General features: G+C 40.8%; 1 protein-coding gene across 2 annotated transcripts in view; it reads left to right on the top strand.

The window, feature by feature from the left end:
• Positions 1-942: 942 nt before the first annotated feature.
• The window catches only part of adcy9 (adenylate cyclase 9), a 121,302-nt gene continuing 100,236 nt past the window's right edge, over positions 943-22,008 (top strand). For both annotated transcript variants that reach the window (XM_061880516.1, XM_061880515.1), the window contains exon 1: positions 943-4,552. In XM_061880516.1, coding sequence (XP_061736500.1) covers positions 2,680-4,552 — 1,873 coding nt within the window. In that variant the 5' untranslated portion in view covers positions 943-2,679. The remainder of the gene's footprint in view (positions 4,553-22,008) is intronic.

Below are 22,008 nucleotides of genomic sequence, written 5' to 3'. Positions count from 1 at the left end.
GGCCCACATAAGGGCAAGGAAAAACTCACACCCAGTGGGACGTCGGTGACAATGATGACTATGAGAACCTTGGAGAGGAGGAAAGCAATGGATGTCGAGCGGGTCTAACATGATTTCCTATTGGTTTCCCATTGGCTCCACTGTGGACGGGACTCTCGCTATTGTGTTGGATCCACTTTGGACTGGACTCTTGCGGTTATGTTGGATCCACTATGGATTGAACTTTCACAGTATCATGTTAGACCCGCTCGAAATTCATTGCCTTCGGTCACATAGGGGGATTGGGGGGGGGTTGCCCACATATGCGGCCCTCTCCAAGGTTTCTCAAAGTCATCATTGTCAGTCACCGACGTCCCACTGGGTGTGAGTTTTCCTTGCCCTTATGTGGGCTCTACCGAGGATGTCGTTGGGGTTTGTGTTGTGGCTTGTTCAGCCCTTTGAGACACTAGTGATTTAGGGCTATATAAATAATCTTCGATTGATTGATTGAATAAATATATTTATAAAGGATTTTTAAATTTTTGCTATTTTTAGAATATTTATTAAAAAATCTCATGTACCCCTTGGAATACCTTCAAGTAACCCCAGGGGTCCGCGTACCCCCATATGAGAACCGCTAACTGTAAGTGTATCTTGTGTTTTATGTTGATTTTTTAAAACAAATGAAAAAATTAAATAAAAAAAGACAATAAAACATACACCCTTCAACGTGGATGCATATGCAAAAGTGCAATATATTTTAATCTATTTATTTATATCTGCACCTTTTTATCATGCACTACGAAATTGTGTTCATATCTGTACTGTAAAGTGGAAAAATTAATGACAATAACAGGAAGTCTAAGTCTAAAAGTACCTTCAAAAATACAAATATCAAACCGATTTTAACGTTTTGGACTGAAAAGCTTTTAGCCGGAAGTGGTGTGACGGGTTAAGCACATCGAGCTTGACAGGCGGGGTCTGACCATCCAGCACCGCCACAACAGCCGGGGGAGGATTTCCGAACCCGTCGTAGCGAAGATGGTGGCAAACCCAGGCGTGTGGATGTTCCGTTCGCCCGGATAACAGTGCGGTGCCGCCGCCGTAAGACCTCCCCGGAGAGGACGGAGCTGGGAAAGCCAGCCTTCGCGAGATAAAAGGCGGACGGAAGAGGAGACACGCGCATGCCAGAAGACACTATAAAACCTCCCCGAACCGGACCGCTGATAAGAAGTCTTGCTTTTGGATCTTTTTAACCAAGGATATACGCGTTTCTCTCTCTCTTTTTAATATTGTCTTCGCCCAGGAAGGGAAAGCAAAGGGAGGAAGCAAAGCTCCAAATAACCACACTGGGTCTCCAAGCGCAGGAAATACGGCCTGGGGAAAAAAAAAAAAAAAAAAAAAGTTTGGGAGCTTTTTTTTTTTTTTTTTTCCCCCAAACAAAATGGGTGCTACGTTTGACGTTGTGCACGACTAGAATGTAAAGTAGTTCATTTTTTCCCCTCCCACCCCACTTCCACGCGTTGCTGGAATGCGAGCGCCTTATAGCGTATTAAGTGTTGTCATGTTAAATGCGGCGTTGTGCAAATACTTTTAATCATCACTATTTATAGCGCAGCCTCCACCCGGGCTCTGCCTCCTATCTCGCATGTTTTGCTAACTGCGCGCAACAAGTTGCAGACACTCCCCAGCCCAGGCAAAGCGACGCTAATTTGATATTTTTTTATTTTTTTTTGTTGAAGCTTCTCTTTTTTTATTTTCCGATTACGCTCTCGGAATAGCACGCACCCCTCCCCGGTCCTCTTTGGACTGCGGAGGTGGGGAGGGGGGGGATTCAACGCCAGAGATCCGGAGAGGGACTTCAGGAAAGGACGGGGCTGGATCCGTGGGAATAGGCCTGTACGGGCTGGATTCAGGTCTTGGACTACTAGACCCTGGAAGATTTGTAGGCTGAAGGAGAAGAAGGCACAGACATCCAAGTTGCATGAGAAGGAATGCACAAAGTGACCCATCCACATGAATATTTTAGTAGGTTGGATTTATAATTGTTGATAGAGCTGCCACAATGTTGGTGTTTTCAAAAGTGCCATTTGTTTAAGTTTTGCGCAGCAACTGTTGACAGCCCACACATCTGGATGTGCTCACGCAATGCAGCCTTGGACCTGACCGCTGCTTGACACGTAATGGACGACCGTACAAATCTCTGGGTTTTCTTTGGCTGCCTGGTGTTGTGACGTCCGCGACAGGCCGTTTCCAGTTGTGTGACGTCTGGGGCGAGGAACCTGGCGTCACCAGCAAGTCACTTCCCAGAAGGATGTTTGATGCAGGCAGAGCAGTGACATTAGTCTTGCTGGTGAGAAACTCGGGTTTGAATCCAGATGCTTTTTTTTGCAGAGTGATGCATGTAATGTGAGTGGTGACGCAAATCCAGAGTCTCATCATGAGCAGCTCACTAAACTGGAACGGTGTGTCTGGTGTGCGTGAGTGTTCCAGCTACCTCGTGCGTAACAAAGACGTCTGCGTCTCGGGCGCCGTACTATCAGTGTGATTGTTCCAGAAAACGCTCGGTTCCCATCCATCCACCGCGGTGGTGCCACATGTGAACACGCGGCGCCCACGCACCACGTCTAATTGCCCGAGCGCCATCAGAAGCTATTAATATTTAACTTCGCTCCCACACCCCTCCTCTGCGGCGTCAATATGGCCACGCTGCAAGATCACCGGCAGCTTCTCATGCACGGCACAGAGGTGAGCTGCAATTCCAGCGGGGACGATGCTGTGACTGTGCAGATTGCCAACAGCATGCGGCATGAGCCGGCCAGGGCCGCCGCCGGCGTCGGGGGAGGGACTAAAGGCTGCGAGGATGGGAGTAAAGTGAACCTTAACCTCCACAAATACAGTATTTCCTCCAGCTGCAGCTCTGCGGACTCCAGACTTGGTATGACCTCCACAACAAGGGTCCACAGGAAGGCGCCACCACTTTTTGAGCGCTCCGCTGCACAGTGCTGGGACCCCAAGTTTGACTCCCCCATCCTGGAGGAGGCGTGCCAGGAGAGGTGCTTTCCTCAGACTCAGCGGCGCTTTCGATATGTCCTGTTCTACCTGGCGGTGGCAGCTGTGCTTTGGGCAGTGTACTTTGGTGTCAATAGTGACCGCTGCCAACCAATGATTTTCTTAGCCCCCACTGCCTTCTTTTTGGTCCTTTTAGCACTCCTCTTCTTGTTCACCTTAACCCGCTACTACTCACAGCTGTACAACCAAACCTCCTTGTTCCTGATCGCGGTCACCTTCGCCATCACGTTGGCCCCCCAAATACAGACTGCAGGCTTCACTGAGTTGGAGTGGGCTCACCTTGTAAATGCATCCTACCCCTTTTCAGACGCACCCCCATCGCCTTGCATCTCCCCAGTGGCAACTTTTTCTCTCTGCATTGAGGTCCTTTTATTGTTATACAGTGTCCTCCATGTGCGTCTGTATGCCTCAGTGATGCTGGGCTTTTTATACTCTATATTATTTGAGGCATTAGGGTGGCTACCGTTGCTTCACAGAAGCCATGATTCGACTGAATGGGGGACAGATTTGGGGAGCTCCAGCTGGGAAAGGGACACCCTCCACTGGCTCGGTCCAGCCAAAGCGCTGCTCCACTTGTGTGCCCACGTCATCGGCATCCACTTGTTCATCATGTCAGAGGTGCGTTCCCGCAGCACTTTCCTCAAAGTGGGGCAGGCCATCATGCATGGCAAGGACTTGGAGGTAGAGAAGGCCCTGAAAGAGCGTATGATCCACTCGGTCATGCCTCGACGTGTTGCAGACGAGCTAATGAAGCAGGGTGACGACGAGGGCGTAGGGAGTGAGAACTGTAGCAAGCGATATTCTTCTGGTGCATGTTCTGCCTCAGCTGTCTCTGTGGGCGGTGGAGGAGGTGTTTGTGGATCTTCGCCATCCCAAAGTGCCACCAGTCCCAAGAACCACCCTTACAACAACCACAAACGCAAGAAGACCTCCATCCCGCGGGGCCAGATAATATTTCGGCCTTTCAACATGAAACGTATGGAACCTGTTAGCATCCTCTTTGCGGACATTGTGGGCTTCACCAAAATGTCAGCCAATAAGTCAGCACCAGCCTTGGTCGGTCTTCTAAATGATCTCTTTGGACGCTTTGACCGTCTCTGTGAACTGACCTGTTGTGAGAAGATCAGCACACTGGGTGATTGTTATTACTGTGTAGCAGGCTGCCCCGAGCCCAGACCGGACCATGCCTACTGCTGCGTGGAAATGGGTCTAGGCATGATTCAGGCCATCGAACAGTTCTGCCAGGAGACATGTGAGACCGTCAGCATGCGCGTTGGTGTCCACACTGGCACCGTGCTGTGCGGTATTCTAGGAATGAAGCGCTTCAAGTTTGACGTTTGGTCAAATGATGTCAATCTGGCCAACTTGATGGAGCAGCTAGGGGTGGCGGGCAAGGTCCACCTGTCGGAAGCCACCGCTCAATTCCTGGATGACCGTTACCAGCGGGAGGATGGACGAGTGCTGCAGAGAGCCGGCGAAAGTGTGGTGGAGAAGCTGAAGGGTGAGTAAATGTTTACTTCCTACTTACTTAGGGTGAGACTTTCAAAGGATGAAGGTTTAAAGTCTAATTGTCTGAACATGTAAACTGTCAACACTAGAGTTGGGTCACGGCCTGCCATCAAACCCTAAAATATGTTATGTAACTCGCTTTTCTTGTTTGAAACAATCCATGTTGGAGATCATGGTGATGAGATCAAGAGATTGGAGCACCAGAGACAGGGAACATTTGGCTTCATATTGATTGTTGGAATATTTTTTGTATGAAAAGGGCAGTATTGGATTTAAATGTCAAAATAATTTTACATTCAAAATATAATCTCTCAATGAAATTAAGTATAAATATCGATAGTAACAATACCTAGTATCAGTTTTTGTCATTACTACAGTGGTTACATTGATATTTGTTGTTGTTTACAAACTCAGGAAATAAGTCCCTGGACACAGGAAGACTTTTAAGGGCAAACCAAATGACTTTAGTCAGAGACAATAGTAGGAAATCATTTCAATATTGTTACACTGCCTTCCTGTGGTTTTGTCTAATTTATCCATCCATCCATTTTCTACCGCTTATTCCCTTTTGGGGTCGCGGGGGGCGCTGGCGCCTATCTCAGCTCCAATCGGGCGGAAGGCGGGGTACACCCTGGACAAGTCGCCACCTCATCGCAGGGCCAACACAGAAAGCCAGACAACATTCACACTTACATTCACACACTAGGGCCAATTTAGTGTTGCCAATCAACCTATCCCCAGGTGCACGTCTTTGGAAGTGGGAGGAAGCCGGAGTACCCGGAGGAAACCCACGCATTCACAGGGAGAACATGCAAACTCCACACAGAAAGATCCCGAGCCTGGATTTGAACCCAGGACTGCAGGAACTTCGTATTGTGAGGCAGACGCACTAACCCCTCTGCCACCGTGAAGCCCTTGTCTAATATATTTGTGTTTAAAGATGTAATAATTTAAGGATCTTGAACATTTAGAACATGTAATAACACCCAAAACTAATGGAAAGTATTGAAGCAACAGAAAAAGTGTTAAGTATATTTTAACATAAGTGTAATAAAAACCATGTTTCAGCAAGATGTAACCAGATATTACCAAATAGTAGTTTTGACCAAAAAATCCACACTTCAAATTAAGAGCTTTTTTAACCCATTTTGAAATTATTCTGTTATCATTTACATAACAAATAATATATTGTAATATATATATCGATATGACAGGAGGCTGCAATATATGTATGGCAATTTAAGATTTGCGATTTTAAGCCATATCGCCCATCCCTACTTGTATTACACAGACTACAGAGGGGTTATATGATATATATATGAATATTTTGTGTATATATAGGTCGCTTCTGTTGTGCAAAGTGTAAAGCTGATTAGTGAAGTTGTACAAAACAAACAAAAATAAACTTTGCCTTAAATGGGACCTATTATGCAAAACCAACTTTTCTGACCTATGGGTATCTGTTTTGTGTATTTGGGATCTGCATAAGTCCCGAAGAATTTAAATCAAACCAGGGCGACATGGTGGAGATACTTGTAAAACAATGTTGCCGTCCTTAATACGTCCTCTAAATGAGCCCAATTTGGGATGTTTTTCATCTTAGTCATGTCAGCTGAAATCTCTGTATATGGAAAAGTTTTACCCAACGATTGTTGCACGAGTCCGCCATTGTAGTCTCACACTGTTGTCAATAAGTCTCTTCTATTTCCCTCTCCTCTTTTTGTGGGGCAGGCGCTGGTTCGTACATGCATATTGATAGGTAGGTAGATAGATAAATAGTACTTTATTTAATTCAACTAAAATTCCAGCAGCACTGTACAGAATTGAGATAAAATTTAAAAAGTACTTTGAAAGTAATAGAGGTCTAAATAGAAACAGAATAGAAAATATAACAATAGGAATACAAAAAAAGTAACAATAAGAATAAAAATATAACAGCAAAAATTAGAATATAATGTGAAAAACTAGGCAGTAGTGACCATGTTATGAATTTTTTTTTTAAGAAAAACAGTAATACTGTCGATTATATGATAGATGTGATGTGTATATTGCACCTTAAACATTTATTGCACTGTTATTGCTGTTTAATGCACATGCATCCTCCATTGTTGCCATTTCTAAAAAAATTTAGCGTATTAGTTCTAACTTATATCTTTCAGTAGATTCCATATGAAAGCGCTAAAACTACAAATTGGCTGATGAGAAGACGTAGTCAAAGTGGAGGCACGTTAATAAGACCGCCCACTTAGCGGCGCATCCTGAAGATGGTTAAAATTGACTTGAAAAAGGTGTGGCAAAATTATTCTCTGCATTTGACCCATCACCCTTGATCACCCCCTGGGAGGTGAGGGGAGCAGTGAGCAGCAGTGGTGGCTGCCGCCGGGAATCATTTTTGGTGATTTAACCCCCCAATTCCAACCCTTGATGCTGAGTGCCAAGCAGGGAGGTAATGGGTCCCGTTTTTATAGTCTTTGGTATGACTCGGCCAGGGTTTGAACTCACGACCTACCAATCTAAGGCCGGACACTCTAACCACTAGGCCACTGATTGTGTGACAATCATTGGTACTTTAACTTTAATTTAACTTTCAATAAGACCGCCCACATGGCAGCGCATCCTGAAGATTGGGTAAAATTGCCTTGAAAATGGTTTGTAAATCCTCATCTATGCAAAATGTTGTCCAAAGAACCACCATTATGTATGTTTTAAATGTAGAAACAATATTATAATATGACTTTTCATATTATGATAGTTTTAAGCCTCTCAAAACGTTCTGGCTGGTAATTGGGGTTTGACTACAGTTGCTAGTTTCATTGGAACATGTATGGAAATTTTAAAAACATGGGATTACACAGCATTTATAGTTTTATATTTTTCCAATGATCAGTGGATGTTAATGATCATCTGCAACCAATACAGCTTTAAATATGCCCGATTATAGCACAACTGCGGCTTCACGGTGGCAGAGGGGTTAGTGCGTCTGCCTCACAATACGAAGGTCCTGCAGTCCTGGGTTCAAATCCAGGCTCGGGATCTTTCTGTGTGGAGTTTGCATGTTCTCCCCGTGAATGCGTGGGTTCCCTCCGGGTACTCCGGCTTCCTCCCACTTCCAAAGACATGCACCTGGGGATAGGTTGATTGGCAACACTAAAATTGGCCCTAGTGTGTGAATGTGAGTGTGAATGTTGTCTGTCTATCTGTGTTGGCCCTGCGATGAGGTGGCGACTTGTCCAGGGTGTACCCCGCCTTCCGCCCGATTGTAGCTGAGATAGGCGCCAGCGCCCCCCGCGACCCCAAACGGGAATAAGCGGCAGAAAATGGATGGATGGATGGATGGATAGCACAACTGCTAGTTTCCATCTGTGATTGACACAAAAGGACAAATAAACAGAACTGGGACAGGCTGAAAGTGGTCACAGACTTAATTTTGGCTTCATTCACCATATTGAGAAATGTTTTGAAGGTTGCATATGTTTCGGAGTCTCTTATTGTAAAAATGGTAGGTTGTTGTAACATTTAGATACTTTCACTGACAGCACTGTTTGTCCAGATCTAGTACACATGACAGTTCTCTGCTGAGAGCCTCAAAGTTGGCAATATTATTGCTCCATGTCACTGTTGCTCAGTTTGAATAGAATGCTATCGAAGGAGCTCGCTGCAACTGGGTTCATTGGTCTTTCTAGTCTGTTTCTGTTTGATCTGAGGACCCTTATGTCAGAGTTTATTCACATTTGCCTCTAAAGTGGGAAATCACTCTTTTCCCAGACTGACCAAAAACAACAGACAGACTGATGCTGACATATTATGTTTGTTTAGAAGAAGACATGGTGAATGGCATCCAAGTTCCTTTTGAGACAGAGGGAAACTGTTTGTTGCAGAATGAATAAGACACGCTTTATTCCTAAATAGACTGTTTCATTCAGGAGATATCACAATCATACTGGCAAATATACTCATATACTCTTACTGGCAAATACATTTTGCATTTTTTTGCTTGCTTGTGTATACAGGTGTGTACCCGCATGCGTCTTTCTTTTGTGTCTGTTCGCCCACGCAGGCCAACAGTATTCTTCTGTAGAGCATGTTGCAGTGGGAAGTCCATGCCCTCCGGCTGGTTAGTCTGTGCTAAATCAAATGTGTCACCTAAATATGCAGTAGCAAATAGATAGTCTCAACTGTAACAAGGCCAGTCCCATTGGACTTTGCTTTTTTCACTATCTTTATCAGACTTAATCATTTGTTTTCCGAGGACGAAACAACATGTTTAATGGTAAACAATAATATGCCTTCCAAATATTTAGTTTTAGGTGCTCGGGTAAATGTGCATCTATGTAACGTAGGAATATTCTAATACAAAACACCACATACGTTGTTATAGTTTAACATATACTTTTAAGGGATTTCCATGCATTTTTTTCCCCAGGACTTCATCGTAAAGTGTGGTGGTAACCATTCAGTTGGACTAGCACGGTTGTAAATACTGTAAAGCATATCACACTCAAAGAATTTCATTAAGCCGCTTCAGGTTTCATAATCTTGGCAGTAAGCACTGTGGTTCACTCCTAAATATAATGGAGCCATTGTTCATATTATTACTAGCAAAAAAACATTTTTTATTTATACAGACAGGAAGCCACTTATTGATTAAATCACAAATGATTTTATTGTTTTAATTAATTCCAAAGAAGTGCTAATATTGTAGATTTGGTTAATTTAAAAGGAATATTACATATTACACATAAATATGTAGCAAATGGCTAATTTCCTTCTACAGTCCATTGGCAAGTTGATGTTAAAAATCAGGACAATCACATTCAAAACATAGTACACAGATGAACAATATTTAAAAAAATTGTATTCCAAGGTTTAAGTGCCAAGGGTGCTGTTGTAAACCACTCACTAACACAATTTTCCTTTGTACATTAAACAAATACATAAAACAATTGATAAAATACACATTTTATAATATATAATTTCAATTTAATACCAGTAGCATATTAACTATGATTTCAGTTTGGACTCCCAAGCAGCCATTATTTCAAAGCCTCAGTAAATTAATCATTTGTTACTAAGTTCCTTGTGTCTACAGGTATTGTGTTCCATGTTTGACACGCATCATAGGAAAATAAATGTTGCCCAACACACTTTTTCTAAACGGCACCAAACATTATCCTCTGGAGGCGGCCCTAGTTGTCATGTCAGCATTTCTCTTTACAAAGTTTCGAATCACTTAATCAGAAAAAAGCCAGAACTTTTTGCCCGGTGGGTGCGTTGACCTGTGTATGGCGTCCAACATATTTTTATAAATGCACACATGTTAAAAGTGCACATACACATTGAGGTTGTAAAGTGTTTTATCTGATTACTGGTGCACTTGAACAAACTAATCGATACTACTTCAGACTACTTAATTTCTAAAATAATTGGTAACAGCAGCCCTAAAACTAAAACTATTAAGGGGAAAAGATGTTTAGGGTTTACATTAGGGCTGCAACAATTTATTTATATTTAAACTTTTATTTACCCAGCAAAGTCCATCCATCCATCCATTTCTACCGCTTATTCCCTTTTAGGGTTGCGGGGGTCGCGGGGGTGCCTATCTCAGCAACAATCGGGCGAAAGGCGTTGTACACCCTGGACAAGTCGCCACCTCATCGCAGGGCCAAAACAGATAGACAAACAACATTCACACTCACACACTAGGGCCAATTTAGTGTTGCCAATTAACGTATCCCCAGGTGCATGTCTTTGGAGGTGGGAGGAAGTCGGAGTACCCGCAGGGAACCCACGCAAACTCCACACAGAAAGATCCCGAGCCCGGGATTGAACCCAGGACTACAAAGAACCTTCGTATTGTGCGGCAGATGTAATAACCCCTCTTACACCGTGCTGCCCTATTATTATAATTTTTATAATAATAATAATAATAATGATAATAAAATCAATTGATCTTGTTATAAAAGAAAAGCTCTGTTTTATATTCTGTTGCTTCGTTTAATGGTTTTATAAGTGTATCTAATAAAAAGTGATGAAATAAGGACCGCATCGAGTATTCGCAACTTTAAAATACGCGGACATAGTTTGCAATAGAACACATTATGCTTGCAAACGAGAGCGGTGGTGTGTGTGTGCTGTGTGTGATCCGTGGGGTGGCGATCAAGAATAATTCTTGAATAGTTTTTTTCAATGCACACATGTAAACTGAATTTCAATGTCGATGATGTGCAGGGAAAAAAGAATGAAGGTTATGGTATTTCAATTAGTTTCCCTAAAAAATGCATTGAGGCTAGCAAGTGTGTTGTATCCGATTAATTGAACAAACTAATCAATACACTACTTGATTACTATGGTAATCGATAGCTGCAGCGCTAAAACAGAACTGATTGAGGAAAAATAAACAAACCATTTTAGGATTAACAGAAGATATTGTTTTTTTGAGGCAAATGCATAGGAAATGACAATTTCTATGAGTATTTTTAATACTTTTTTATTTTGATCTCTGAAGTATTCTTTTATGAAAAACCAAGTAAGAGGTTTACTACATATAGCGGTAGCTTCTATCTAACATATTTTATTGACCGTCTTCCTTATTTCAGCTAAGAAAGAAACACAGCCGCATACTTTCATGGCCTGTCTATCTTTATTTGACTTCTTTCAATACTAAAGCTCCCACCCTTCGCGCAGGGCTTGTTTGGTCTCCCCCGCAGTTGCATAATATACTTTCTTAATGTATCCGCTCCTCACATTTAACAAGATGCTTGTCGTTCCTACTACTCAGGAATGTGTTGAGTCAAACGTGTGAGTGTATGAGTGTGTGTTCAGTGCTGATAAGCGTGCCCAACCCTGTCCCGGCCTGATTACTGATGGTGTTGTGCACACGCGCAGAAGTATACACGCCATTCTAATCAGTACATCAGCTTTTACTGCATTGTGAGTGTGTCTATATTTAGCAAATCTGGAATATTATTTTATGTATGGCTATCCGGTAGTGTTAACGTGATTTTCATCTCAGGGAATTCAATCGATTGCAACTGGACCGTCGTTTTCTCGTTTGCATCATAGCAGTAGTTTTTCTCACTACGATAGGACGAAACCATCCTTGCCCAGGCACACCCTCCTTTAGGGTTTTGGCACCAGCTGCTAGACTAGATCAGACCAATCTATATCTATGAGCATTAATTGATTAAGCCTCCTGAGGTATTGGCACCAGCCACTAGACTAGATCTGACCGATCTAAGTCTATGAGCATGAACTGATGAAACCTACTCGGATGAGAGGCGAAACCTCTTCTAAGAAAAAACAAAACAGTCCAGTTGTGATCGATTGAATGCCCGAGATTACAATGACCTGGGTGAATGATAACATTTATAGATTTGATTATTCATAGATAAACGCTAATAAATAGGCAGCTTAGGTTAAAGTTATGTATTCCATACAGCAGGGCTATTCAACTACTGTACGTAATGAAGATGGCCGCAGTTTCAATAGCCCAAGGGCTTCGGTGTCGGACATAAAAATTTGGATGCTTTATCAGTAAGTGCCTCTGCAGGTTATAGTTCTTTGAGACAGCGTTTATTTAATCGCAAAGTTAACACAACAGTTTTCACAAAGCAGTGTCAAAAAATAATTTTCTGCCCTCGCTACTTGATTCCAGCTGCAATTGAGCTTCTGTCTCGATTGCAGCTAGACAGACGATTTGTTGACGATTGATGTGCCTTCTTTGAGACACTTGTGATTTAGGGCTAAATAAGTATACTTTGATTGATTGATTTAGTCTTCTGAATACTTTTACTTTCTCAGTTTTCTTTCTTTGCCCTTCTTTTATTTAGGTTTGTAAGACTGAATATTACAGAAGTATAACGTCCATTGTGTATTTTACATAATGCCTATTGTGCGTTTTATATAAATACAATAGGAGGTTTAGTGTTAATACATTTACACAATAAATTACAGATGTTTACACATACAGCAATTAAAAAACATTCACATCAATCATGAATGTGGCTTACACAATAAACCCTAAGGTTAAGTATTTTGCACTTTTTCAGTGCTTACTTTTAAATGGGCAAAGGTTTAATTGTTATTTACATTTTGGTAACAGCATAGTTACAGTATAGATACATATTTATGAACAAATTTGTAATCTTTTTTTGTCTATTTCAGCTGTGCCGTTATTTTATTCAAGGGTATACAACACACCTGACAGGTGTTTGGGGCATGGCTTCTACAGGAGTGGTGCCCACTGTTTGAGAAAGTACTAATTCACGGTACCTCTACATTTGGCAAGATACCTGTGGCAACGGCGGTGGGGGTGTGGTCAGAGGCGTGTTCATCCTGATGTCATCGTATAATTTGCATAATTTGCTTTGATGATATGATTTTCTTTAAAAAAGGCTAAAAAATATATAAACACGTTTAAAAACAAATTTGTGTTAGTATTTAGTCTTGTCCAGGGTGTACGCCACCTTCTGCCCGATTATTGCTGAGATAGGCTAGAGCCCCCCACAACCCCAAAGGGAATAAGCGATAGGAAATGGATGGATGGAATTAAAATTAAAATTAACATATATTTTTATGTTATATCAATTTGCTCTATTTTCAATTGTTGCTGCTTATTGTACAATTTACTTTCTTGACATTTTTTCATGTGTCTGCAGACTTTTATAACCTTTTTCTTAAATTAAAAGTACTTGTAACAAATCTAGCATCTTTTTCTGGTGTTATTATCGACCGTATTTGTGTTTAGAGACTACTTCTGGGCATTAATTTCCCCAACGAAAAGCCAGCTGCAGCGAGCATGAAGTCACACTTGCTTTGCGTTGCTGATCCGGTTGGACTATCTCTCCGTAAAAGCCTGTAAATATTAATATTTGCAAATTTTGTAGATCGCTGTCTGTGAATATTTTGATAGTACTTTATTGATTCCTTCAGGAGAGTTGCCTCAGGAAAATTAAAATGTCTACATAGCAGACATGCTGCCTCCGCCGTAGAAAATCCCATGCATATTGCTGTTCCGGTGGTTAAAATATTTTTTCGTCGGCTGAGTTTTTGGTGCCTCATTACTAGTCGATAGTGCACACATTATAGGCTATATACTGTATGTCCATTCATACTGTACGATCTGTAGGTGGTAATGTTTTATGTTCATGTCATTTTGATTTTAATGTTCATATGTTCACATGATAGCAAACATACTGTCTGTGCCTGAAAAGGGATTGGTGAAGAATGAGGAAGTGTTGTTGTGTGTCCGGAGAAGAATGGAGACAAAAGTGTGTGTACAGGAGGGAATGTGTTGGAATTGGACCAGTTGTTAGCATAAGATCGGCAATAAAAGTTAAAAATAGCATAAGACTTTTGACTTTTTGTGGAGGCTACAATATATAATATTACTTTAATTTGTTTTCAGAAAACAAAATATTTTCAAGGTGTGGCTGCTTTACATTGGTGTGGCAGTGAGCTTCAATCAGTTACATTAAGGGTAACCCCTGCTAATGAATACAAATTGAGTGTTCTCTGTTATTTGCCTTAAGTGTTGCTAACCACTAAACATGATGCGATGCAGTTCAGCACTAATGCGACTTTGTGTATAGACTAAAAGCACATTATACTTGAGTGGTGGCTTTTGTTAAAGTCATTTAAATAATGAATACTGAGTGCAACCACAATTGTGTTAAAAAAATTATGAGCTTATTTTAAAGCAGGGGTAGGGAACCTATGGCTCTACAGCCAGATGTGGCTCTTTTGATGACTGCACCTGGCTCTAAGATAAATCTTAGCTGACATTGCTTAACACGATAAGTAATGAATAATTCCAAAATATCGTTCAAAATACAAAACATTCTCATGCATTTTCATCCATCCATCCGGTTCCTACCGCACCTGTTCAAGAAGTCGGATTAATGGTAAGAAGTATTTTATTTATTTTTGGTTAGCCTCAGAATAACAATGTTACTAAAAAGAATAAGAGACTTATTATACTCTAAAAATGTTGGTCTTTCTTAAAAATGCACGCATATAGTTGTATTCACTGTTAAAAAAAATAAATATATGGCTCTCACGGAAATACTTTTAAAAATATTTGGCTTGTATGGCTCTCTCAGCCAAAAAGGTTCCCGACCCCAGTTTTAAAGAAGTGAATAATATTATTTATGGCAATTTTTCTCTGGAGACTCAAAGTGCTTTACATTGGGAAACCCTTTATGTATTTTTTAGAAACATTTACACCAGTGTGGGTTGCACTGAGAGTAAGGTGGTTAAAGTGTCTTGCCCGAGGGCACTAAGCCAGTAATTAGATGGCAAAAGCTGGGTTCGAACCAGGAATCCTCAAGTTTCAGGTCAGCCGCGCTATCGTCTGAGCCACGCAGCTTTATTCCGTTTTTATGGGTTGCTACAGCAGTGGCCATTGTATGAGCGATAAATACAAAGTGGTGTTGTTACTTGTGTTAGGAAAAAGTCAGATTGTGGCTGGGCACAGGAACAACAGATAGTCTTGTGCGTGGAGTGGCAGTAGCGCCAGCGTCATGTTGACTATGTTAACGTTAGCTGCCAACAAGAAGCCATCCAGGGCCAAACAAAAGAAAGTGAGGGACTTACCAACATGATATTATCACTCATATATCTGCTGACTGTGAAGATATAAACAGTAAGGAGAAGTCATGGCAACTTTTGTTCGCAGAGATTTGCGGCTGGATTTGGTTCATGCTTAACTACACACAAAACTGACTGAAACTGTAATTATTATTATTGATTATAATTTGTAACTGAGAGTCTTGTACGATCACTTCTGAAGAAAGGACAGCACCCGTACAGAAGAAAAAACTAATGCACGCTTTCGGTCTTCACAATAAAAATGAATGTGTGTTACATCGTGTCTGGCTGTGCAAACAAAATAAAACTCCCAGAAAAATTGCTTACAAATGTACTTTTATTTTTTTTTGTGCAATTTGGAGTGATAGAATGTTGCGATACGGTTGCTTTCATTTGCAATTTCATATTTCAAAATTGCACTTTTGAAAAGGTGGAAGAAGTTGAAGCTGTCCAAAAATTTTTATGATGAAGACAAAAAAAGCAAAGTACATTTGTATTCTGTAAAACATTTGAGACATTTTTAGTATTTACATGTAGAGTGAATCGAATTGAACATTGTGAATTGAAATCGAATGGACTCGGAAAATTTGCCATGATACCCCAACCTAATCATGACAATATGGAAAAGGTGCCTATGGTGTGTTTTACAGGGAATCACATCGCAGGAGATACTGTCAAAATATTTCTTGGGTAAATACTGTATATTATTATTATTTAATAATACTACTGTATTTTTTGTACTACATTTCATTGTATTGTTTTGATACAATATTCAGGGTTTCCTACAGATTGCCTATGTACTTGTGGCGGTGGGGGTGTGGCCACGGGCAAATCAAATAATTTGCATAATCAGAGATTATGCATATACTTCAAGTTAAAAAAAAACGTCATACATACATTTTAGAACAAATCTGTGTTTTGTAACTAGTATCAACATATATTTGTCCTTATTTTGTTTTGCTCAATTTTTCTATTGAGAAATTTTCAAGTTTCTAAAATCATCTTCAGTTCTATAACGGCTTGATCTTCATTTAAAACGACAGCATCTTTTTCTGGTGTTATTGGAGACTTTACCCGTGTTTTGAGACTTTTTCCTTCTGTCGCTCAATATCGGCAACAAACAGCGAGAGATCCAGTGAACCTTACGTCACACTTGGTTTGCGCTGCTGCTGCAGCTGTACTTTCTCTCTTTGCCACTGTCCTGTTAATATTTCCACATTGCACATTTTGTAGATTGCTGTTTGCAAATGTATCTCAGATATGTTAAAGTGTGTCTACATTGCAGACATTGTTTTTTTTTTTCGGTGGCCAAATTTTCTGTGCGTCGCTATTCAATTGTGCGCAAACAATATATATATATATATATACATATATGGGATGAATGGGATGAATGGATATATATACATATATATATATCCATTCATACATTGTTACTTACATTTGTTTTCACGTTAAAAAAACACATTTTTAAAGTGTGGCGGCTTTTTTATTTCGATGTGGCATTGCGCCACTACCATTTACCTTGATATTAATGATCTCAAAGTCAGTTTTCTATTTAAAAAACATGTTGAAAGTGTGGTGTTTTTGGGGGCCCTACAACAGAAATAAATAATTTAAATTCATTTAAATGGGGATCATTGATTTGGGATACAAGTTTTATGGGTTCCCAGCTCTTTCTAGGCCACCTACTCAGAGGCCTAGTGGTTAGTGTCCGCCTTGAGGGTTGTGAGTAGGTTGTGAGTTCAAACCCCGGCCGAGTCATACCAAAGACTATATAAAAACGGGACCCATTACGTCTCTGCTTGGCACTCAGCATCAAGGGTTGGAATTGGGGGTTAAATCACCAAAAGAAAAATCAATATAAAGACTTGTAAGTAGTCAAAACCCTCGACTTGGCCCATGCATTTAAGTGTTGCCTTTTAATTAACGCAATTTCTCTGCAGTGTGCAATACAGACAATAATGGATAATTGGATAATTTAATAGCTGTAAATGTGTGTGACAGAAATAACATTTGTTCATGTACAAAAGCGTACTGAAATAAGCTTGTTTAGTTTAATTCAAATAAACTGTATTGACCTGTTCAATGGGAAGAGTTTCTTTCAATTACTTCAGTTTCTGTATCAATTACTTCTTCGACACTTGTTTTTGGTCCATTTAGTTTGTCAGAAATACACATCCATCCAGCCATTTTCTACCGCTTGTCCCTTTCGAGATTGCCAGGGCGTTGGAGCCTATCTCAGCTGCAATCGGGCGAGAGCAGGGTACACGCTGGACAAGTCTCAGGGCCAACAGAGAGAGAAAGAAACCATTCACACTAACATTCACACACTAGGGCCAATTTTAGTGTTGCCAGTCAACCTATCCCCAGGTGCATGTCTTTGGAGGTGGGAGGAAGTCTGAGTACCCCGAAGAAAAACCATGCAGTAACGGGGATAACATGCAAACTCCATACAGAATGACCTGGAGCCCGGGAATCAAACCCAGAACCTTCTTATTGTGAGGCATGGGCGCTAACCAAATTAACCCAAGAAGAGACGCTGGCTTTCAGGAATCTAAAAAAGTAATAACTAAAATGTACTTACATATACCAAACATTGGTACTTAGCCTTAAATATTGTTATTGGAAAATGGAGTCTACATGATCTGCAGGTTTTTATAGTTCACATTTGTTTCTGACTCAGGTGAATTTTATTGGTTGTCATGTGCCAACCATATCGTGGAATACACTGTTTGAGATAATAAAGATGAACAAAAGTCCATCCCTTGAGTGCTGGTGGTAGTGTACTCAACCCTTAAAGACCGCTCCTTTAAAAGCTGTTGGTGATTTTATGAGGTGTCACAATCTGTGGGGTCTGTTCGAATGAAGCTCAAGCTCTCGTGCAATGACTCAAGAGGAGTCCTGTCATTGATTTGGATTTATTTTCTAGCTTATGTTTTCAAAATCAAATCACTGGGTGGAATAATGATTTACCTTTTGATGTAATAGCTACAAATATAATTGGGTGGTTCACAGTCGTCTGCTACGGGGAATACATTACTTCCCGCAGAACTGCAGTCTCATTGTCGCCCTTGGGGGGCTAGAAAACATTGTCTAATTTGCATAATTGGCCATGGGTGCAAAGTAACAAAACACCAAAATAAGGACTTATCAACTTTAATTATGGTCTTTTGAAGTGTACACATGCTGCATTACTTAAGTTTACTACCTGCATTACACAAGGTCTTATATGTCTGTCATCCCATGGAATAAATGTAATGTCAGCATATGCCTACAAATGAAATAAGAATACAAACATTGGCAACATATATACTTCTAGTATGGTGTCAATTAAGGTTAGCCATAATTCTTTTAGCAGTAAAATGCTATTCATTAAATAAACCCAGCTGTCATTCCAGCTATAATAATGGTGTGGTTATTTGATATATTTCTTGAAAGTGTAAACCAGAAGGTTTCATTTCAAAGTAAAATGTTTAAAACAAGAGTCTCCAAGTAAATGTGCATAAGCATTGCGGTAGCGGTATAGCTCGGTTGGCAGAGCGGCCGTGCCACCAACTTCAGGGTTCCAGGTTCGATCCCCGCTTCTGCCTTCCTAGTCGCTGCCGTTGTGTCCTTGGGCAAGACACTTTACCCACCTGCTCCCAGTGTCACACACACTGGTTTAAAAAAATGCAACTTAGATATTGGGTTTCACTATGTAAAGCGCTTTGAGTCACTAGAGAAAAGCGCTATATAAATATTATTCACTTCACTTCATTAAATGTTAAAAGTTAAAGTACCACTGATAGTCTCACACACACACTAGGTGTGGTGAAATTAGTCTCTGCATTTGACCCATCCTCTTGTTCCACCCACTGGTAGGTGAGGGGAGCAGAGAGCAGCGGTGGCCGCGCTTGGGAATAATGTTGAAGATTTAACCCCCAATTCCAACCCTTGATGCTGAGTGCAAAGCAGGGAGGTAATGGGTCCCATTTTTATAGTCTTTAGCAGGAGTGCCCATTACGTCGATCGCGAGCTACCAGTCGACCGCGGGGGGGGTGTCAGTCGATCTCCAGCCAGGCTTTTAAAAAAAATAGACCTAAAAATTAGTGATCATCAATCTTCACCAAAACGTCACTTAAATGACATTCACGGTACCGGAGGGTCTTGTGAGATGACGCTGGCTGCTGCAAGATCATTATTATTAAAAATGACCGAGAGGAAGGCGAGAAACACTTTTTATTTCAACAGACTCTCGCGCCGTACCTTCCGTCAAAACTCTAAAGGCCGACTGCACATTTTCTATCTTCACAATAAAAGCCCTGCTTCATGCTGCCTGCGCTAACTAAATACAGAGTCTCGGAAAACTGGCGTGCACAAGCGATCCCTCAGAAAGCTGGCGTGCACATCCCTTGTGCACGCCAGCTTTCCGAGAATCTTATTTTGTTAGCGCAGGCAGCATGAAGCAGGGCTTTTATTGTGAAGATAGGAAATGTGCAGTCGGCCTTTAGAGTTTTGATGGAAGGGACGGCGCGAAAGTCTGTTGAAATAAAAAGTGTTTCTCGCCTTCCTCTCTGTCATTTTTTCATAATAATGAACTGGCAGCAGCCAGCGTCATCTCACAAGACCCTCGGGTGCGATGAATGTCAATCAAGCAAGCTACGGAATTATCCGCCAATGTTTTTCTTGTAAAGTGTATGGAAGCTGGATGAATTAGATGCCAAAAACCAACCACTTTCATGTGGTATTGTACAGAAAGGACAACTTTTTTTCTCCTCCGTTTGAAAATGTGGGCATTATCATCATTACTGTCTAATTCCAATCAATGCAAGTCATCAGAATCAGGTAATACACCAACCTATATTCTTGTCTTCGTGAAAGAAAGACATCTATATGTGTTACACATGCTTGTATTATCATTAAACACATTTAACTTGTTTACAAAAATGTCTGTTTCATAAATAAATAAATATAAATGATATATATAAATGAGGTAGATCCCCTCGAGTTGGTCAATTGAAAAGTAGCTCGCCTGCAGAAAAAGTGTGGGCACCCCTGGTCTTTAGTATGACTCGGCCGGTGTTTGAACTCACGATCTACCGATCTCAGAGCGGACATTCTAACCACAAGGCCACTGAGCAAGGTATCAATAATTCTTAAAAGGGCTCGTTGTTTAAAGGTCCATTTTTCAAATCATGAAATATAGGACCACCATGTTATCATTAGTGGTTTAACAGAACATATAGAATTGAGTTTTATTGTCATTATTGCAGTGAAAGGGGTTCAAAGAACAACGAAATTGATGACGAATGTCTTTGTCACAAATAACAAATACAATTTCTAAAACATCCGCTCAGACCAAATTCAGACTGCAGATAACAAATCTAATCTAATCCATTAGTTTGCTCTATAATTGAATAATCGCAAAACAAAAAAAACCCACTTCATAGCCTTGGTGCGTATTTTTGGGAAAATATTTGAAATAAACAATTGTAAATAAATTAATGTCAATATTTGATTTATTTTATATTATTTATTTTGAAAAAATGCACATCAACATTATATTTACACTTAACATGTGTGCATTATTGTAAAAAATCTCTGTTCACTGCCACACAGATCGAAGCAACCACACACCACCGCTCTCAAGTGCACTCTATTGCAGTGGCCATGCAGAAACTACAAACCCCGTTTCCATATGAGTTGGGAAATTGTGTTAGATGTAAATATAAATGGAATACAATGATTTGCAAATCCTTTTCAAACCCATATTCAATTGAATGCACTACAAACACAAGATATTTGATGTTCAAACTCATAAACTTAATTTTTTTTTTTTTGCAAATAATAATTAACTTACAATTTAATGGCTGCAACACGTGCCAAAGTAGTTGGGAAAGGGCATGTTCACCACTGTGTTACATCACCTTTTCTTTTAACAACACTCAATAAACGTTCGGGAACTGAGGAAACTAATTGTTGAAGCTTTGAAAGTGGAATTCTTTCCCATTCTTGTTTTATGTGGAGCTTCAGTCGTTCAACAGTCCGGGGTCTCCGCTGTCGTATTTTACGCTTCATAATGCGCCACACATTGTCCATGGGAGACAGGTGTGGACTGCAGGCGGGCCAGGAAAGTACCCGCACTCTTTTTTTTATGAAGCCACGCTGTTGTAACACGTGCAGAATGTGGCTTGGCATTGTCTTGCTGAAATAAGCAGGGGCGTCCATGAAAAAGACGACGCTTAGATGGCAGCATATGTTGTTCCAAAACCTGTATGTACCTTTCAGCATTAATGGTGCCTTCACAGAAGTGTAAGTTACCCATGCCGTGGGCACTAATACACCCCCATACCATCACAGATGCTGGCTTTTGAACTTTGTATCGATAAAAGTCCGGATGGTTCGCTTCCCCTTTGGTCCGGATGACACAATGTTGAATATTTCCAAAAACAATTCGAAATGTGGACTCGTCAGACCACATAACACTTTTCCACTTTGCATCAGTCCATCTTAGATGATCTCGGGCCCAGATAAGCCGGCGGCGTTTCTGGATGTTGTTGATAAATGGCTTTCGCTTTGCATAGTAGAGTTTTAACTTGCACTTACAAATGTAGCGACGAACTGTATTTAGTGACAGTGGTTTTCTGAAGTGTTCCTGAGCCCATGTGGTGATATCCTTTAGAGATTGGTGTCGGTTTTTGATACAGTGCCGTCTGAGGGATCAAAGGTCATGGTCATTCAATGTTGGTTTCCGGCCATGCCGCTTACGTGGAATGATTTCTCCAGATTTTCTGAACCTTTTGATGATATGGACCGTAGATGTTGAAATCCCTAAACTTCTTGCAATTGCACTTTGAGAAACATTGTTAAACTGTTTGACTA

This window comes from Nerophis ophidion, linkage group LG20 (assembly GCF_033978795.1).
Source record: "Nerophis ophidion isolate RoL-2023_Sa linkage group LG20, RoL_Noph_v1.0, whole genome shotgun sequence".
Lineage (NCBI taxonomy): Eukaryota > Metazoa > Chordata > Actinopteri > Syngnathiformes > Syngnathidae > Nerophis > Nerophis ophidion.
The sequence above is the reverse complement of the archived record's forward strand: the minus strand, read 5'-3'. Positions and strand labels throughout refer to the sequence as shown.